At 43.7% G+C, this 19967-nt stretch overlaps 1 protein-coding gene across 1 annotated transcript in view; it reads right to left on the bottom strand.

The window, feature by feature from the left end:
* Positions 1-1248: 1248 nt before the first annotated feature.
* Positions 1249-19967, bottom strand: part of FZD6 (frizzled class receptor 6) — a 91685-nt gene continuing 72966 nt past the window's right edge. Inside the window, exons 5-7 of the mRNA XM_073590107.1 lie at positions 19418-19566; positions 3955-4386; positions 1249-2127 (exon numbers count right to left, since the gene is read on the bottom strand). Coding sequence (XP_073446208.1) covers positions 1989-2127; positions 3955-4386; positions 19418-19566 — 720 coding nt within the window. The 3' untranslated portion in view covers positions 1249-1988. The remainder of the gene's footprint in view (positions 2128-3954; positions 4387-19417; positions 19567-19967) is intronic.

The following is a 19967-nucleotide window of genomic DNA, read 5'->3' as shown; positions in this document are numbered from 1 at the left end:
CACATAGGCTGTATACATGAGAGATGGTGCCGATAATGACGCTGGCATAATGATCTAATCACATGACAAGTGTTTTGGTCATCTGTCTAGTGATCACTGTAACATTAATGCCGGTGCCCCTGCATGGTTTCCTTGCCTCCTCCGTGCAGAGAAGCAGACTAAGGGCTCATACTCACTTGCGAGAGACTCGTGTGATTCTCGTGTGAGTGTCTCGCATGAAAACCCGGCACTGCCGCCAGCACTCGGACCGGCACGTGCGGCTACATGTATTTCTATGCAGCCGCACGCTCCGGTCCGAGTGCCTGCGGCAGTGCCGGGTATTCATGCGAGAGACTCGCACGAATACTCACCCCTCGCTCCCACGCTGATTGCGGCTCTGCTCAGATGTCAGGAGCTGTGCTGCAGTCGGCCCGGCACACAGCAGGTATGTGATGTAGTGACATCATCGCGCACCGGCTGAGTTAGAGGCAGAGGGGAACGATGGGAGAGGGAGCGTCATCTGACGCTCTCTGCTCCATTATTGCTTTCAACTGTATCGGAATCTATGATGCTGATACAGTTGAATGCGGCGTGCACTGGGGGCGGCGCTGGCGCCGGGACCCCCGACTTACTTCTCCAAAGCGGCCGCATGGGCTGGGGGGCCCTGGTCTGCCGGCACTGATAACGGGAAGTGTTAGCCGCAGCCTGCAGCTAACACGGCCCAATATTAAAGTGAAATGAATATTCAGATCCTCTCCATGCCCATGGGGTGTTGGGAAGAGTGCATATTAAGTTCTCTTTAGTAGCGGGGACAGGCTTTAGCCGCAGCAGCCGGCTTCTGCCTCCTGTCACCCGCTGCTGGTCCACTGGCACCGGGGGCCCCCACAGCAGCTGCGTGGTGTGCCGCTATTAGCGACACGCCACTGGCTGGGGGCCCCTGGAGCAGTGGGGATCCTAGGCAGCTGCTGGCCCTGTATGGCAGCAGGTGTTAATGCCTCGGCCATCCCGATCCTGCTGGTATTTGTAGTTTCCAAACAACTAGAAAGCCTTAACTTACAAACCACTGGTCTATGTACAGTATGATGATTTCTGAACAATAAAGAAAGATTAAGGCATAAAATACCAGTAAATATACAGTCTAGGACTGACAATCTTTTTGGAACAGATGTTGTATTGTTTTGCATTTGTCGTTCTTTATATCTGTTTTTTTCCCCAATCTAAAACTAGGGCATAATTAAAACAATATTAAAAAAAAATATAAAAAAACAGTTTACGAAAAGTTTAGAATTTATTTTTCTTTTAAATAATTTCTAGTGTAAAAACTATTAAACTGACCAGAGAGATGTAACATAACCAGTGGATAATCAGTAGACAGTGGCAGTAAGCCTATTCATTATCAGTGTTATGACTAACATAGAAGCAAGCCTGCAACCTACCTACAGGGTATGGATTTTCTGCATTAGGCCACGTTCACACGTTCAGTATTTTACATCAGTATTTGTAAGCCAAAAAACAGGAGTGGGTGAAAATGCAGAAGTGGTGCCGTGTTTCTATTATACTTTTCCTATTGACTGTTCCACTTGTGGTTTTGGCTTATAAATACGGCGGTAAAATACTGACCAAATACTGACTGTACGAACGTAGTCTTAGAGGTGAAAATGCATTTACCGTACGGTTTCCAGAAAAATCTGTCAGATGTATTAGGGAAGTCCATATATACAATTATATTTAGAAATCTACATTACAAATGTAACAGAATACAAAACAAGGGGAATGATAGGGAAATGATGGGGGCAGAATTCTTTAGGATGGATCAGTCGATAGTGGTCACTAGTGCCAAGGCGGTGTTCTCAAAGCCAATAGTAATGAGCTGTGACATACTGTACATTAAATGCTTTACATTGTATAAGTGCAAAACTTTCTACAGTCTCGTGAAACATCAGCGTTGGGTGTTAACTCAACATTTCCTGTTAAGAAAAACCTGATAATAGTCTTTTCCGTCCGATTTCTCATACAGTTGGTGTGATGTTTCCAAGTTCCCCTTCTTCGTGGGTAAGTAACGGTGCAGGCACATTGGTAGGACTTGGGGCAGAAGGTGGAGATTCAGGGTATGAGGCCGGATCACTCAAGTGGTTTTCAATAAGAAAACTGGAGAAAGACAGAAAAGACAAGATTAAAAATACATTTTAACTATTCTCACCAAAAAATCAGATTGTTTTTTATTTCCTTTACAAGACATGGTAGAAGTAGAAGAACAAGTAACCATTGGGCTCCAAACCAATATTTCAAAGAGGCTCACTATGCCACGACTTCCAAAGGGTGGCTCCTTTAAAGAGAGTGTTAGACCTGTTGATTGCTCTAGAATCCAAAAGAAAATGCAGTAGGGCAGACTATTTCTTGGTCTTATTTTCAACGGGTGGAGAGAGGAAACAGAAGCTGCCAAACACCTTTGGCAGCAGCTTTTCTACTCCGAATACAAAAAGGTTCAGCCGTTGAAACTCCCATCTGTCGGAGAGAGTCGGGAGGCCCCATAAACATCAGATGGTCACTGCTCCTGCCGAAGTTGAAACTTTGAGTTGACTTTTGTCTAATATGTAATGGGGACCTTTACTCTTTTCTGTTTAGATCTTTTGGTTGGGTAGAAAAAAAAAAATGACTATAAATTCTAAGAATAAAATGACACGGCTGGATTTTGCAAAGAATCCAACTACTCATGGCTGCATCTGAAGAGAATGGCTGTGGATACTACCTAATAGCTGCGGGTAAGGACAGCACACTTCCCACCGACGCTCCAGAGACATTAAGGAGAATCACAAAATTTAATTGATATTTGCAACTTTATATAATAAATGTATTTCAGTTCTGGCTCCAGATGTTGATTTTACACAGCTATGTTTTTGCCTTTTCTTCTGATATATTTTAGGCTGAGTTCACACGTGGCGTTTTTTTCGCGTTTCCGCGGCGGTTTTAACCGCGCGATTTTGCTGCGAAAACGCGAAAAATAAGTATCCCATGCATTCCTATGGGATTCCGCAATGCTGTGCTAATGCTGCGGTATTTACCGCGGCGGAATCGCTTCGCGGTAAAAAACGCAGCATGCTCATTAATTTGCGGAATCGCGGCGATCCCGCACCCATAGGAATGCATTGTTCCGCTTACTTCCCGCATGTGGCTGTGCACACCATGCGGACAGTAAGCAGAACATTTGCGGATGGTACCCATGGTCCGGAGGAGAGGAGACTGTCCTCCGGGCTCTGGGCACCATATCCCTGTAAAAAATAGAATTTAAAATAAAAAATATTGTTATCCTTACCTTCCGGCATCCCGCGCAGCCTTCCCGCCTCTCTCCACGCTCCCGGTCCCAGTAATCCTTTGCGAAAATGCCCGCGATGGCGTCCATTCTCGCGGGATCGCGAAGTCTCGCGGTCATTCGCGCGACGTGATCGCGAATTACCGCGAGACATCGCGATCCCGCGAGAACGGACGTCATCGCGGGCATTTTCGCAAATGATTACTGGGAACGGATGCGTGGGACGCCGGAAGGTGAGAAGAACACTATTTTTTATTTTTTTTTTTACATTCTATCTTTTACTACTGAATCTGCATAGGCGGCCTCAGTAGTAAAAAGTTGGTCACACTCGTCAAACACTATGTTTGACGAGTGTGACCAACCTGTCAATCAGTTCTCCAAACGATGCTACAGATCGCTTGGAAAACGCTAGCATTTTGCAAGCTAAATACGCTTGCAAAATGCTAGTTTTTCCGCGGGAAAATCGCGGGAATTTAAAATGCGATTTTCCTGCGGAATGGAATTCCGGAATTCTCGCGGTAATTTCCGCGAGAGTTCCGGTACGTGTGCACTTAGCCTTAAACTCATGCAAAGTTGCTTTATTTTAGAAGTATATGTTATACACCAATATGAAAACATAAACCAACAGCACCACGAAAATAAAAGTATAGTATAATATTTCTCACCTGCCCTCAATCTTTTTTGGCATATTCCCAGTTATGCCATTCCCCTTTCCCAAGCTGGGGTAATTATTCTGCTCGGTTTGTTGTGTGGGTACCTCGGAGCTCTCCAGCAATGTCTGTGTAATAACTTCTACCGGAGGGTCTGCTCTTGCTTTAGAGACGCTACTTTTTGACTCTTGGTCTTCCTTTGGCGACTGGGCCCTCGTAATTTGAAGGTCCACTTCTGTCTCTTTATCTAGGAAATCGTGGCTGGTGATGGTCATAGCGGACACTCCATGGTTTGCTTTCGCAGTGGTACTTGTTCCCATGGACTTTGAGAGAACCTTTAGTTTGTGGGAACTCGATCTATGATGCTTCTTGTGCTTTGGTTTAGAGTTATGCTTGATGAAGTATTCACAGGACTCCTGTAGGACCCTTCTGCTCTCAGCCACGGGGCTAGAATATAGAAAGACCTACATTAACACTCACAGAATAGACAAAAAAGAAAGGTAATGGGTCATCAGAACACTTTTACCACCCAAGGTGGTTTGCACGTTAATGACCAGGCCAATTTTTGCTATTCTGACCACTGTCACTTTATGAGGTAATAACTCTGAAATGCTTCAACAGATCCCACTGATTCTGAGAATGTTTTTTCGTTAGACATTGTACTTCACGATAGTGGTAAAATTTCTTCAATATAAGTTGCATTTGTGAAAAAAAAATAAAAATGGAAATTTGGCCAAAATTTGGAAAATTTTGCAATTTTCAAACGTTGAATTCTTATGCCCTTAAAGGGGTTGTCCGGGCTTTTCACATAATCTCAGTACATATCTGGGCTGTAGAATTATGACAATAAGTAATTTACTTTCTGTCACTAGTTTGCACGGTTTTCTAGATATTCTGAACAGAATGTCCAGGGGGGGGGGGGGGGGGGGTGTTATGGCATTGAAATGAGAACTGGTCGTAACCTCCTACTCCACTCCAAACATGCCCTCTATAGCAACAACCCCACCCTCCATAGCTACAGGCCCTCCCCGTCCACATAAAGAAGCCTAACCCTCCTCACACAGTAACGAATTCTTCCCCTCCAGCAGCCTCAGTGCAGAGAGCTGCTCCTCCCCTAGACACACACAGTTATCTATATCTATGGAAAGTGAAACTAGTGAGGAGGAGGGAAAATCATCCTGTATTCTAATCTGCACAGGGGATGGCAGTCACTGATGTAATCTGTTGTGTGACAAAGCCTCTGCTGTGTGAATGAGACAGCTCTGTGTCACTGATGTCTTCACACAGCAGCAGATTTGGTGCAGTGTATGTGTGAGCACTGTGTCTCCAATGACACAAATACTGATGGGAGCAGCCTGTCCAATCAGCAGCTGTAACAGTGTGAAGTGTTGGGGGGTGTATGTATGTATTGTGCTGCTTTCACAAATACAGGATCACTGCTGTGTTCTTTCCAATGCTGGAATGATGATAAAGATGAGTGCTGGTGCAGTTTACTGCCAGCCAATGAGTGGGCAGTGGGTAGTGCTGGTCACTGGAGCTTGCTGGGAGTTTGGTGGAGCTTCACTTTGTCACACAACAGATTACATCAGTGACTGCCATCCCCTGTGCAGATTAGAATACTGGACGATTTTTCCTCCTCCTCACTAGTTTCACTTTCCATAGATCACTGTTCAGTGTGTGTCTGGGGGAGGAGCAGCTGGGTGGTTCTGCTCTCTGCACTGAGGCTGCTGGAGGGGAAGAATTCGTTACTGTGTGATGAGGGCTTCGTCATGTGGTCGGGGAGGGCCTGTAGCTATGGAGGGTGGGGTTGTTGCTATAGAGGGCATGTTTGGAGTAGAGTAGGAGGTTACGACTAGTTCTCATTTCAATGCCATAACACCCCCCCACTTGGACGTTCTGTTCAGAATATCTAGAAAACAGTGCAAACTAGTGACAGAAAGTAAATTACTTATTGTCATAAATCTGCAGCCCAGATATGTACTGAGATTATGTGAAAAGCCCAGACAACCCCTTTAAATGAGAGGAGGTATGTCACACAAAATAATAATAAACAACATTTCCCACATGTCTACATTACATCAGCACAATTTTTGAAACAAATTTTTTCTTTAGTTAGGAAGTTGTAAGGGTTAAAAGTTGACCAGCGATTTCTCATTTTTCCAACAAAATTTACAAAACCATTTTATTTAGGAACCACCTCACCATTTGAAGTGATTTTGAGGGGTCTATATGATAGATAAAAAATACCCAGAAAATACCCAAAAGTGACACCATTCTAAAAACTGCACCCCTCAAGGTGCTCAAAACCACATCCCAGACGTTTATTAACCCTTCAGGTGCTTCACAGGAATTTTTGGAATGTTTAAAAAAAAAAAAAAAAAATGAACATTTAACTTTTTTTCACAAGGGTAACAGGAAAAAATGGACCCCACAATTTGTTGTGCAATTTCTCCTGAGCGATACCCCATATGTGGGGGGAAAAACACTTTGGGCTCACGGCAGAGCTCAGAAGGGAAGGAGCGCGATTTGACTTTTTGAACGTAAAATTTGCTGCAACAATTAGCGTTGGCCATGTCGCGTTTGGGGAGCCCCAGATATGCCTAAACAGTGAAAATCCCCCATAAGTGAGAACATTTTGGAACTAAACCTTCAGGGAACTTATCTAGATGCATGGTGAGCACATTGAACCCCCAGGTGCTTCACAGAAGTTTATAACGTTGATCTGTGAAAACAAATAAAACATTTTTTTTTTGATGGAATGGTTTGAGGGTGCCATGTCACATTGGCACCCCTGAGGGGTCAGAACAGAAACTCATTTTTCAGAACTCATTTTTACAAACTACACTCCCCAATGAATTCATCTAGGGATGCAGTGATTATATTGACACCACATGTGCCTCACAGAATTTTACACCATTGAGCGGTGAAGAAAGAATAAACTACATTTTTATCACTAAAATGTTGTTTCTGCCCCAAGTTTTTAATTTTTCAAAGGGCTAATCGGAATTTTTTTTTTTTACAACAGACCGAGGTCCATTTTTCCCTGAGCGCAACAATACCATACATGCTAATTATGCAAATTGTCTCTTCAGAGTGAGGTCCATTTTTCCCTGAGCGCAACAATACCATACATGCTAATTATGCAAATTGTCTCTTCAGAGTGTAAGAGGACTAGAACTCTAGTGCCACATATTGGAACTAGCAATCCTAAAAGTCAATGTTGCCCCTTTAACAAGCCTTGCTACATGACTTAAGGCCCCTTTACATTTAGCGATGCACCAGCGATCCCGACCATGATACGACCCGGTCAGGATCGCTGGTGCATTGCTAAATGGTCGCTAGAGAGCTGCGACACAGGCAGATCTCACAGCGATGCAGCAGTGATACAGCGGTCGTTACTTACCTTTTGATCCTGACGTCCTCCCGTCCGCGTCCACGCGTCGCTCGTCGGCGCCAGCAGGAAGCACCCGACGAGAAATGGAGCTGCGCAATCTCGCGCGATAGGCGATGGACAGCGGGGGCAGCCGGTCGGAGGTAAGTATCACATATAGCGATATCGCTAGCGATATCGCTGCTGCGTCACCAAATCGGTGATGCTTTAGCGATATTGTTAGCGATATTTCCCAGAGGAGCATTGCGGCTTTAAGTCTCCTCACCTTGACATGCTTAGCATGTCATTCTCCGCAAGGAGAAATGATACTTCTTGGATATCGGTCAGACGCCTCTCACACAGCCAAACCAGAACTCACACTTTGTACCGACGAGGGGCAGTACCCCGAAACATAGTGTCTGCAAATTGAGATTCTGGCTTGGCTTTTATCCTCATGTAACAAGGCTCGTTAAAGGGACAACATTGACTTTTAGGATTGCTACTTTCAATAGGTGGCACTAGAGTTCTAGGCCTCTTCCTCTCTGAAGAGACAATTTGCATAATTACATATTTCCCAGAGGAGCATTGTGGCTTTAAGTCTCCTCACCTTGACATGTTTAGCATGTCATTCTCCGCAAGGAGAAATGATACTTCTTGAATACCCTACATGTAATTGGGAAATATTTTTCAGGCACAGTGCAAAGCTTAGAAGGGAAGGAGCGCCAGGTTTTACTGTTATGGTTTGCGGGTGCCATGATCCACTGGCAGAGCCCATGAGTTGCCAGAAAAGAAATCCCTATAAGTTACCCCATTTTACAAACTACACCTCTCAATTAATTCATCTAGGTATGCAGTGATCATATCGACACCACGGGTGTGTCACAGAATTTTATACCATTGGGCAGTGAAGAAAAAATAATTACATTTTTACCACCAAAATTTTGTTTTAGTCCCAGATTTTACATTTTCACCCAAGAAGTGGGTAAAAAGGCACCATAATTTGTCCCACAATTTCTACTGAACGTGGCAATACCCCATATTTGGCTGTACAGTACTGCTTAGCCATACGAAGAGACTCAGGAGGGACAGAGCGCTACAGTACGCTGTAGTGCCCAGTACATTATAGTGACCAGTACGTTATGCCCAACCCATGCACCCATAAGTTAGGTGGGATCACATTGTTTCAGAAATGCCAAACATGTGGATGCTACAACCCCTGGCAAAAATTATGGAACTACCGGCCTTGGAGGATGTTCATTCAGTTGTTTAGTTTTGTGCCATGTCTGTGATCTGCTTTTTTTCTACAAAATTAAAGTCAATTCAAATGGTAACTTTCTGGCTTTAAGAAACACTAAAAGAAATCAAGAACAAAAAATGTGGTAGTCAGTAATGGTTACTTTGTTAAACCAAGCGTAAGGAAAAAATTATTGAATCACTCAATTCTGAGGAAAAAATTATGGAATCACCCTGTAAATTTTCATTCCCAAAACTAGCATCTGCATCAAATTAGATCTGCTCGTTAGTCTGCATCTAAAAAGGAGTGATCACACCTTGGAGAGCTGTTGCACCAAGTGGACTGACATGAATCATCGCTCCAACACGAGAGATGTCAATTGAAACAAAGGAGAGGATTATCAAACTCTTAAAAGAGGGTAAATCATCACGCAATATTGCAAAAGATGTTGGTTGTTCAGTCAGCTGTGTCTAAAATCTAGACCAAATACAAACAACATGGGAAAGTTGTTAAAGGCAAACACACTGATAGACCAAGGAAGACATCAAAGCGTCAAAACTGGAAACTTAAAGCAATATGTCTCCAAATCAGGAAATGCACAACAAAACAAATGAGGAACGAATGGGAGTAAACTGGAGTCAACGTCTGTGACTGAACTGTAAGAAACCGCCTAAAGGAAATGGGATTTACATACAGAAATAATAAACAAAAGCCATCATCAACACCTAAACAGAAAAAAACAAGGTTACAAAGGGCTAAGGAAAAGCAATCATGGACTGTGGATGACTGGATGAAAGTCATATTCAGTGATGAATCGCGAATCTGCATTGGGCAAGGTAATGATGCTGGAACTTTTCTTTGGTGCCTTTCCAATGAGATTTATAAAGATGACTGCCTGAAGAGAACATGCAAATTTCCACAGTCATTTATGATATGGGGCTTCATGTCAGGTAAAGGCACTGGGGAGATGGCTGCCATTACATCTTCAATAAATGCACAAGTTTATGTTGATATTTTGGACACTTTTCTTATCCGATCAATTAAAAGGATGTTTGAGGATGATTAAATCATTTTTCAAGATGATAATGCATCCTGCCATAGAGCAAAACTGTGCAAACATTCCTTGAAAAAAGACACATAAGGTCAAATTCATGGCCTGCAAATAGTCCGGATCTCATTCCAATTGAAAATCTTTGGTGGAAGTTGAAGAAAATGGTCCATGACAAGGCTCCAACCTGCAAAGCTGATCTGGCAACAGCAAACAGAGAAAGTTGGAGCCAGGTTGATGAAGAGTACTGTTTGACACTCATTAAGTCCATGCCTCAGAGACTGGAAGCTGCTATAAAAGCCAGAGGTGGTGCAACAAAATACTAGTGATGTGTTGGAGTGTTTTTTTGTTGTTTTGTTTTTCATGATTCCATAATTTTTTTCCTCAGAATTGAGTGATTCCATAATTTTTCCCCTATGCTTGGTTTAAAAAAGTAACCATTACTGACTACCACATTTTTTTGCTCTTGATTTCTTTTAGTGTTTCTTAAAGCCAGAAAGTTGCCATTTGAGTTGACTTTACTTTTGTAGAAAAAAAGCAGATCACAGACATGGCACAAAACTAAACAACTGAATGAACATCCTCCAAGGCCGGTGATTCCATAATTTTTGCCAAGGGTTGTATATGTGGTTTAGTTATACTGTGGGGCTCAGAAAGAAGGGGGAAATTTGCAACTGGGAGTGCAGAATTTGCTGAATTTCTTTTGAGGGGCGAGGAGTCATTTTGCTTTTCCAGAACCTTTGTGCTACCAGTAACATGGAAGCCCCTATATTTACGTTAACAGATGACAGACCTGAGTGGGGGGACTTGCTTTTTTTGTGGATTGAGTTGAAGCTTTTGTTAGGAACATTTTACATAACGTTTGTGATCACATTTAGCCAGTACTCTACGCTGAGCACTTACATTGCGGTTTCTATCTAAATCTCTGAGTGATTTAGATGAAACCCCTAAGGGATCCATTCACTATTTTGAGGCAACAGAGTTACTCTGGACTCCGTCTGGCCACTGTTCAGCAGGGTCCTTTTTAGAAGTGCAAAAACTGTGGCCGACTGCACTTTTACACAATCCTAAAAAGACGGACACCGCCGGATCACAGGTCCTACGGTTCCTCCATCTGCCTCATTATAGGGAATTTTCCGACAGGGGTTTTGTCTGAATTACACATTTCAGAGATTTACACGGAAACCCCTGGTGTAAGCTCTCAGCACAGGAAATGCGCATCGAGCCTTACTGCGATCTTTGGGAGGCAGATTGAACAAATCAACAGCAGGTAAAGAATTAGTCTTTTTTATGCGGTTTCTTGTGTGGTATGAGTGATATGGCGACTTTATTTTTCGGGTCGGTGCGATTACAGCGATACCATGTTTATATCCGATTTTTATGTTTAGCTGCTGTCACACACTAAACTCTTTATTGCACAAACTAGTGTCATGGGGTTACCACAATAGAGAGGAATCAGAAGACCACAGCGTCTGATTGCTCCTACTCATGCGCTGAAAAGTAGCACTTCGCCTTCTTTTTAAATGATTACTTTCTTTTGGCAGTGCAGGGGTTAATCGACCATGTTGGGAGCTCTGGGAGTCTGAGTTCTCAGCTGAGCATGGTTAGCCACTCCTATTCCCTATATAATCTGGGTCCTAACTAAAACACATAGTCAGAGGTGTTATGAATGAGTCACCGTAGGAGGCAAAAGCAGAAATACAAGCTAAGTCCAGAAAACCAGAGAAGTTGGCAACTATCAGATTGCAGACCCCTGAACCTATCAACACAACTAGCAGTAGCCGTGGGGGGTTCCTACGATGCCCTAGACTCCTCGATCACAGCCAGAGAAATACATAGGCCTAAAGAAAGAAAGGGGAAATCTAAACTGCCCCAGAGCAGACCCCAAAGCAATAGGCAGCCCCCAACATATAATGACGGTGAAGCAAGATGAAAATACTAACACAGACAGAAAGATAGACTGAGCAAAGACGGGGCCACAAAACTACCTAGATAGGAAAGGACAGGAAGGCTGCTATCTGCAATCTGCCAAAACCCTATCAAAGACATAAGCCAACCAGCTGATATGAAAAAGGCCCTGAAGCAGCTAGGCTTCAAAAACTGAATCAGCACTCAGGTATTTTCAGAAGACAGAGCTAAATGAATTCAGCACACCCCAGCAGGGAATGGCAGAAATCCAGAAAAACAAAGCAAAAACAAAGTCAAAGCACAAAAGCAAAAGGCCGAGCAGCAAACTTAGCTTTGGAGGAGCAGGAATTCAGACTGGTCTCCAAGGATCCCACAGAGAAATCACCCGCAGGGCAGAAGGGCGTCGGCAGCATTATATCCAGTCCGTAACTCTACTCAGCCAGTCACAATCATCAGCCTCAGGTGTTTGACAATCAGGCTCACTACCTTTCTTTACCAGAAGAGGGAGTTCCTCGGGCCTCACTAATGAAGGGGAAAATGAACTCACAACAGTACCTCCCCCTTGAGGAGGGGTCACCGAACCCTCAACTATGCCACCAGGGCGATCAGGGTGAGCCCGATGAAAGGCACGCACCAATCGTTTGGCATGAATATCAGAGGCGGAGACCCAGGAATTATCCTCCTGACCATAACCCTTCCACTTAACCAAATACTGGAGTCTCCGTCTAGCCAGACGGGAATCCAGTACTTTCTCTACCTCATACTCCATGTTACCTTCAACCAATACAGGGTCTGGAGGTGCCACCCCCGGAACAACAGGTTCAACAAACCTCTTCAACAAAGATTTATGGAACACATTATGGATCTTAAATGTGACAGGAAGAGCCAAACGAAAAGAGACCGGGTTAATAATCTCCACAATCTTGTAAGGTCCAATAAATCTAGGCTTAAACTTAGGAGAAGCCACCTTCATAGCAATATTTTTTGATGATAACCACACCATATCACCAACCTTAAACTGGGGACCAATGGTCCTATGTTGGTTGGAAAACCGCTGGGTCTTCTCCTGGGAGAGAGATAACTTATCCACCACTTGGTCCCAGATCTGGTGCATTCTCTCCACCACAGTGTCAACACCTGGGTAGGCAGAGGGCGCCACCTGCCCTGAAGAAAATCGAGGATGAAACCCAAAGTTACAAAAAAAAGGTGACATCAAAGTGGCAGAACTAGCTCTATTATTCAAAGCAGATTCTGCCAAGGGCAAAAATGAAACCCAATCATCCTGATCAGCAGAAATAAAACATCTCAAATATGACTCCAAGGTCTGGTTTGTTCTCTCTGTCTGCCCATTGGTCTGAGGGTGAAAAGCAGAGGAGAAGGACAACTGAATTCCCAGCTTGGAACAGAAAGTTCTCCAAAATCTAGACACAAACTGCACTCCTCTGTCAGATACAATGTTCTCAGGAATCCCGTGCAAACGAACCACCTGTTGTAAAAACAGGGGCACCAACTCAGAGGAAGATGGCAACTTAGGGAGTGGTACAAGATGAACCATCTTAGAGAACCTATCACAAATCACCCAAATAACAGTCATCCTCTGAGAGACAGGCATATTAGAGATGAAATCCATTGAAATATGGGTCCATGGCCTCTTGGGGACAGGCAAAGGCATCAACAACCCACTAGAGCGAGAACACGATTTAGACCGGGAGCACGTCCCACAGGACTGCACAAAATTCCTGACATCACGAGACAAGGAGGGCCACCAAAAAAACTGACTCACTAGATCTCTAGTACCAAAAATACCTGGATGACCAGCCAAAGCAGAGCAATGGGACATCGCTCAGGTTTGTCCTCCTGGAACTCTTCCAGAGCACGTCTCAAATCGGGCGAGATGGCAGAAAGAACTACCCCTTCGCCTAAGATGGTAGCAGGCTTGGTCACCACAGGAGAATCAGCAAGGAAGCTCCTAGAGAGGGCGTCTGCCTTGACATTCTTTGTTCCAGGAAGAAAAGAAACCACAAAATCAAAACGTGTAAAAAACAAGGCCCACCTAGCCTGTCTAGGGTTCAAGCGCTTAGCCGACTCTAGGTAAATCAAATTCTTGTGGTCAGTGAGGACCACGACTTGATGCTTAGCTCCCTCCAACCAATGTCTCCACTCCTCAAATGCCCATTTCATGGCCAACAGTTCCCTATTCCCCACATCATAGTTACGTTCAGATGGAGAGAACTTTCGGGAAAAGAAAGCACAGGGATTCATTTTAGATGTTACAGGATCCTTTTGGGACAAAACAGCTCCTGCACCAGTCTCAGAAGCATCCACCTCTACCTGGAATGGAAGTGAGACATCAGGTTGCCGCAAAACCGGGGCGGAGGTGAATCTTCGCTTCAACTCCTGAAAGGAAGAAACAGCCTCCGGAGACGAATTTAACACATCAGCACCCTTTTTAGTCAAATCAGTCAATGGCTTGGCAATACTAGAAAATTTTGCTATAAATTTCCGATAAAAATTAGCAAAACCCAAAAACTTCTGGAGGGCCTTCAAAGAAGTGGGCTGAACCCAATCGTGAATGGCCTGTACCTTGGCCGGGTCCATTTCAATAGTTGACGGGGACAAAATAAATCCCAAAAAAGAAATCCTCTGTACTCCAAAAAGGCATTTAGATCCCTTGACATACAGGGAATTCTCCCTCAAGATCCGGAACACAGTCCGAACATGTTCCACATCCCAATCCTTGGAGAAGATCAAAATATCATCCAGATAGATAATCAAAAATTTATCGACAAAATTTCGGAAAATATCGTTCATGATACACTAGAAGACAGAAGGGGCATTAGTGAGCCCAAAAGGCATCACCAGGTACTCAAAATGTCCCTCCGGAGTATTAAACGCCGTCTCCCATTCATCCCCATGCTTAATGCGAATAAGATTATTCGCCCCCCTGAGGCCAAGCTTGGTAAACCAGCAAGCACCTTTAACTCTGGAGAATAGATCAGAAATCAGGGGTAACGGATACTGATATTTAACAGTAATTTTGTTGAGGGCACGATAATCAATACAAGGTCTTAATGATCCATCCTTTTTGGCTACAAAAAAAAAACCGTCACCCAAGGGTGACGAGGATGGTCTAATATGACCCTTCTCCAACGCCTCCTTAATATAGGATCGCATAGCCTCGTGCTCGGATACAGATAAATTGAAGAGCCGACCCTTGGGAAATTTACACCCCGGGCTCAGTTCAATTGCACAGTCATAACTCCTATGAGGAGGCAGAGACGCAGACTCATTCTCACTAAATACATCATAAAAGTCCGCCAAATAATCAGGAACATCATGCGACTGAGGAGAGGTGGAAAACACCGGAGCCTCACTAAAGGCACACCGACAACCCCAACTCACCACAGACACAGATTTCCAATCCAAAACTGGATTATGAATCTGTAACTAGGGAAACCCCAGAACAACAGTATCATGCAGATTATGCAACACTAGAAATCTGAAATTTTCTTGATGGTCTGGGGCGACCCGCATTACCACCTGGGTCCAAAACCGGGGTTTATTTTTAGCCAAAGGAGTAGCATCAATTCCCCTCAAAGGGATAGGCGTCTGCAGAGGTGTCATCGGAAATCCACAACGTTTAGCAAAATCCAAGTCCATTAGGTTTAGGGCTGCTCCCGAATACACAAACGCCTTGGCGGAAAATGTGGACAGGGAGCAGATCAGAGTAATAGCCAGAAGAAACTTAGGTTGAACACCACCCACAGAAAACGTGTGTGCAAAGAGTTTCTCTCGTTTGGGACAGAGAAATAATATGCGAGGCATCTCCACAGAAAAAACACAACTTATTACGCCTTCTGAACTCCTGACGCTGCTCTCTGGAAAAAACTATCACATTGCATAGGTTCAGACATTTGTTCAGCAGGTGGCAACACCTCTTGTGCAGCTTTGCGTTCGCGCAAACGCCGATCAACCTGAATGGCTAATGACATAGAATCGTCAAGACCAGAGGGAACAGGAAATCCCACCATAGTATCTTTTACGGCTTCTGACAACCCCTTCCGAAAGAGAGCAGCCAAGGCATTATCATTCCAGGTAGTAAGTACTGCCCACTTTCGGAATTTTTGACAGTACAATTCTGCAGAATCATGATCCTGGCTCAATGCCAGCAGGGTCTTTTCAGCCTGATCAATGGCATTAGGTTCGTCATACAACAACCCCAAAGCTTGAAAGAATGCGTTCACATTAGTCAGAATAGGATCATCTGGTTTCAAAGAAAACGCCCAATCCTGGGGATCGCCACGCAGCAAAGAGATGACAATTTTAACCTGCTGCGCGGAGCTCCCTGACGAGTTAGGCTTCAAGGCAAAAAATAATTTACAATTATTTTTGAAATTCAAAAATTTAGACCGATCCCCAAAAAATACATCAGGTGTAGGAATCTTTGGTTCAGCAGCATGTGAATGAGCAAGGTAGGTGGAAATTACCCGCACTTACGCAGCGAGCTGCTCCACACGATCAGACAATTGCTTTATCTCCATTGAGAAAAAAAAAATTCCCCCTACGGCCTCAGAGATATAGAGGAAAAAATATACACTTTTTTTTTTTTTTTTAACAATTCTTTCCTGCTATTGAGTACCCAAGAATCTGCGGTATGGCGGGTGATTCTGTTATGAATGAGTCACCGTAGGAGGCAAAAGCAGAAATACAAGCTAAGTCCAGAAAACCAGAGAAGTTGGCAACTATCAGATTGCAGACCCCTGAACCTATCAACACAACTAGCAGTAGCCGTGGGGGGTTCCTACGATGCCCTAGACCCCTCGATCACAGCCGGAGAAATACATAGGTCTAAAGAAAGAAAGGGGAAATCTAAACTGCCCCAGAGCAGACCCCAAAGCAATAGGCAGCCCCCAACATATAATGACGGTGAAGCAAGATGAAAATACTAACACAGACAGAAAGATAGACTGAGCAAAGACGGGGCCACAAAACCACCTAGATAGGAAAGGACAGGAAGGCTGCTATCTGCAATCTGCCAAAACCCTATTAAAGACATAAGCCAACCAGCTGATATGAAAAAGGCCCTGAAGCAGCTAGGCTTCAAAAACTGAATCAGCACTCAGGTATTTTCAGAAGACAGAGCTAAATGAATTCAGCACACCCCAGCAGGGAATGGCAGAAATCCAGAAAAACAAAGCAAAAACAAAGTCAAAGCACAAAAGCAAAAGGCCGAGCAGCAAACTTAGCTTTGGAGGAGCAGGAATTCAGACTGGTCTCCAAGGATCCCACAGAGAAATCACCCGCAGGGCAGAAGGGCGTCGGCAGCATTATATCCAGTCCGTAACTCCACTCAGCCAGTCACAATCATCAGCCTCAGGTGTTTGACAATCAGGCTCACTACGTTTCTTTACCAGAAGAGGGAGTTCCTCGGGCCTCAGTAATGAAGGGGAAAATGAACTCACAACACAGAGGTAGCTTATGCTGCATGGCTAGAAGGATAGTTGTTTGGTGGGTTATATGAGAAGGAGTTTACTGGATTTATCTGTGACTATTGCATGGGTTTTTAAGTGTGATAACTTCCTTTCCTCCTCTAACTTTGTTTTTTTCCCCCCCATCTTCCACTCCCCGGTGTATTCCTCTGTTATATGTGAATGAATATTTGTATGCCTGGTATTTTTAGGTGCCCTTGTTTGTGATGCTTTTTTCATCTGGTTGGTGTACTGCCGTGCACGGCAGCTCCCCTCTTCCCTGGGTGGGGGAAGAGAACAGGTGGAGGGTGGATTCAGGAGATAAGGCAAGGTTGGTGGTTCCAGCATCTTCACTTTCAGAAGTATCCCGGGGAATAGGGCGAGCTAGGGCCCCCCTAGTGTTAGGGACAGGGTAAGATCCCCTGGTCCCGGGTCATCCGACAGCTGAGTCGTGACAACTAGTTTTTGCATCACCTTATTTTGGGAGCTGTAATTCTTCTGTATTTCGGCCCACAGAGTCATGTGAGGGCTTGTTTTTTGCAGGACGAATTGACGTTTTTATTGGTACTATTTTCATGACATTTTTTGATCACTTTCTATTCCGATTTTTGGGAGGCCGAATGAACAAAATTCAGCAATTCAGAATTTTTTTTTTATTCTTGTCGTTCTGCGTGTGGTAAAATTGATAAGGAGAAATTATCTCCCAAAAACCCACCACACAGGTACACTTATAATCCTTGGGTAATACATTTCAAGTGATATTCAGATTACTCTTCATTTTTGGTATTAACAGGACTTTAAAGTTGTCAGGACTTTCTAAAATGTAGAGTCTGAACAAAAAACCGAGCACAAGTCATGTAAGAATCCTACCACATCCTCCAGGTAATCGGATTAGGTTACAGCCGAACATGGAGAAATGTCAGAAAAAAACAAAATATGTGCTGATTAGACAGACTGGGTGCACAGTACTACACGAGATTGGTAATTCCTGCTCAAGGCAGACATGTCCTCTGCTGACATTAAATGGAATATAAAGCAGAGAACACATACCACAGAGGAAATGCTGGCTGTCCTTTATACCAGACCTCATCCAAGACGGACGCTTTCTTAAAAAGAAGGAATTAACCACAGAGGTGAAAGTCAGCAGACCCAAGCCGGAGGTCCAGAGAAGAAGCAGCCAAAAAGGTGATGAGGGAACAAACAAGTCTTGTACCCAGTCTAGACCACACCATCTGGCATTACAGTAGATTACTTTCTGACGCACGCTCAAAAATGAAAAAAGCCACTCTCACTCAGAGACAGCACAAACATAACTAAAATTGGAAGATGCCTTCGACAACGCATTTGAAGAACTTTAGATTTGATGGCCAAATCTTCTCAGATCAACAAAATCAGTAAACTATTGCCGGTATATAGCAGTCTCCCTCATGCCAAGAAAACTCTACTAATCAGTCAGCTTAAAAGGAGTTGTCCGGGACCTTTACATTGATCATATATCTGATTGGTGAGGATACAACAGCTGTTCCTGGTGCCGGCAGAGGGCATAAGTGCTTTGTTGCAAAGCTGTCAACAATGTAGTGGCCGTGGCCGGGTACTGTCCATCCACTCCCCATTGATTCGAATAGGGAACAAATGGGCAATACCTGGCCGCAGTCACTATACAGATGACAGCTGTGCAGCTCCACAGTTGGGCACATCCGGCATCAGGAACAGCTGATCGTCAAGGGTGCCATCGAATAGATACCTACAACCTATTCTAAGACTTGGCCATCAATGTAAAGGTCCTGGACACTTTAGGACTATTGCTAGTCATGAATGGTCCATGTGGTGGCTGTAAAGCACATCTATAAATTCAGATGACAGGAACTCAGGCAAGATGGCTGAATCATGTATAAAAAACAGAATTAGAAAAAAAATTTTTAAAAAAATTCTACCAATAGAAAACAAAAACAGATCAGAAAAAAAGAAGAACACACAGCAGTATTTGGTTTTAAGTATCAAAATAATATGGGCGATACATTCCCTTTAAGGCTATAACACTGCTGGCCCTTGTATTCAGATCACTGTGATGTTATCTTGCCATTCCGCTGAAGCGGTTCATTCACCAGAATATTCTTGGCAGACGTCTAAATAATGTTTTTATTATCTGCATGTAAATACGTATTCTGCTTCAAGTGGTTGACATTAAACCAGCCCATAGCCACACAAAGCATTAGAAGACCACAACTGCAAAACCTAAGTCGACCTGCTTGGCCTTTATTTAGGAAAAATGATCCTGTCCAATCCCTATTGCAATGCAAGGATGCCTCGTGGTTGCATTGGAGTTTTTGCCACAATTTTCACAAAACTGCAGCCATTTGTCCCATTTTGTTACAAAAAAAAAAAAAAATGTGTTCCACGAATAAAGATACAAAAAGAAAAATGTAAAACATAAATAGAAATAATCTTACTCTTGCTTTTGGTTTCGGTGAAAGAAGTTGGCCCACTCAGAGCAGGTTTTTTTGCTTCCTACCCAGAAAATTGCCGAGATCCCCACGATTAACGTCATCACATATTTGGTTAGAAATAAGCCAAGGTCTGGTCTGGACAAATTCTTTGGCTATAGTAAAAAGAAGACATTGAGTTACATAGAGAACACAGGTTTGGAAATTACAGATCTATAAAATATCTTATAGACGCCTCTCCATTACTAATCAGTGGGCTTGATTTCATCGGACATACAAAGGTGACATTAACCCCACAAATATTACCCCACTTGACAGCGCTACAGGGCAAGTGGGAAAAGCCGTGCAAAGCGCCAGAATAGATGTGCCTTTTCCAGGCAGCTGTAGGCTGCTCGTTTTAGTGGGGGGGCAATATCCATGGCCGCTTACGAGCCTGAGAATACGTCCTCGGCTGTCAGCTTTAGCAAGGCTGGTTGTGAAAAATGGGGGGGAACCACGTTGATTTTTTAAATTATTTATTTAACTAATTTTAAAAAAGCATGGGGACCTCTCTATT

The sequence above is a fragment of the Dendrobates tinctorius genome, unplaced genomic scaffold (genome assembly GCF_039654945.1).
Source record: "Dendrobates tinctorius isolate UK_male_01 unplaced genomic scaffold, ASM3965494v1 ptg000116l, whole genome shotgun sequence".
NCBI lineage: Eukaryota > Metazoa > Chordata > Amphibia > Anura > Dendrobatidae > Dendrobates > Dendrobates tinctorius.
This window is presented reverse-complemented; position numbering and strand designations above follow the sequence as displayed.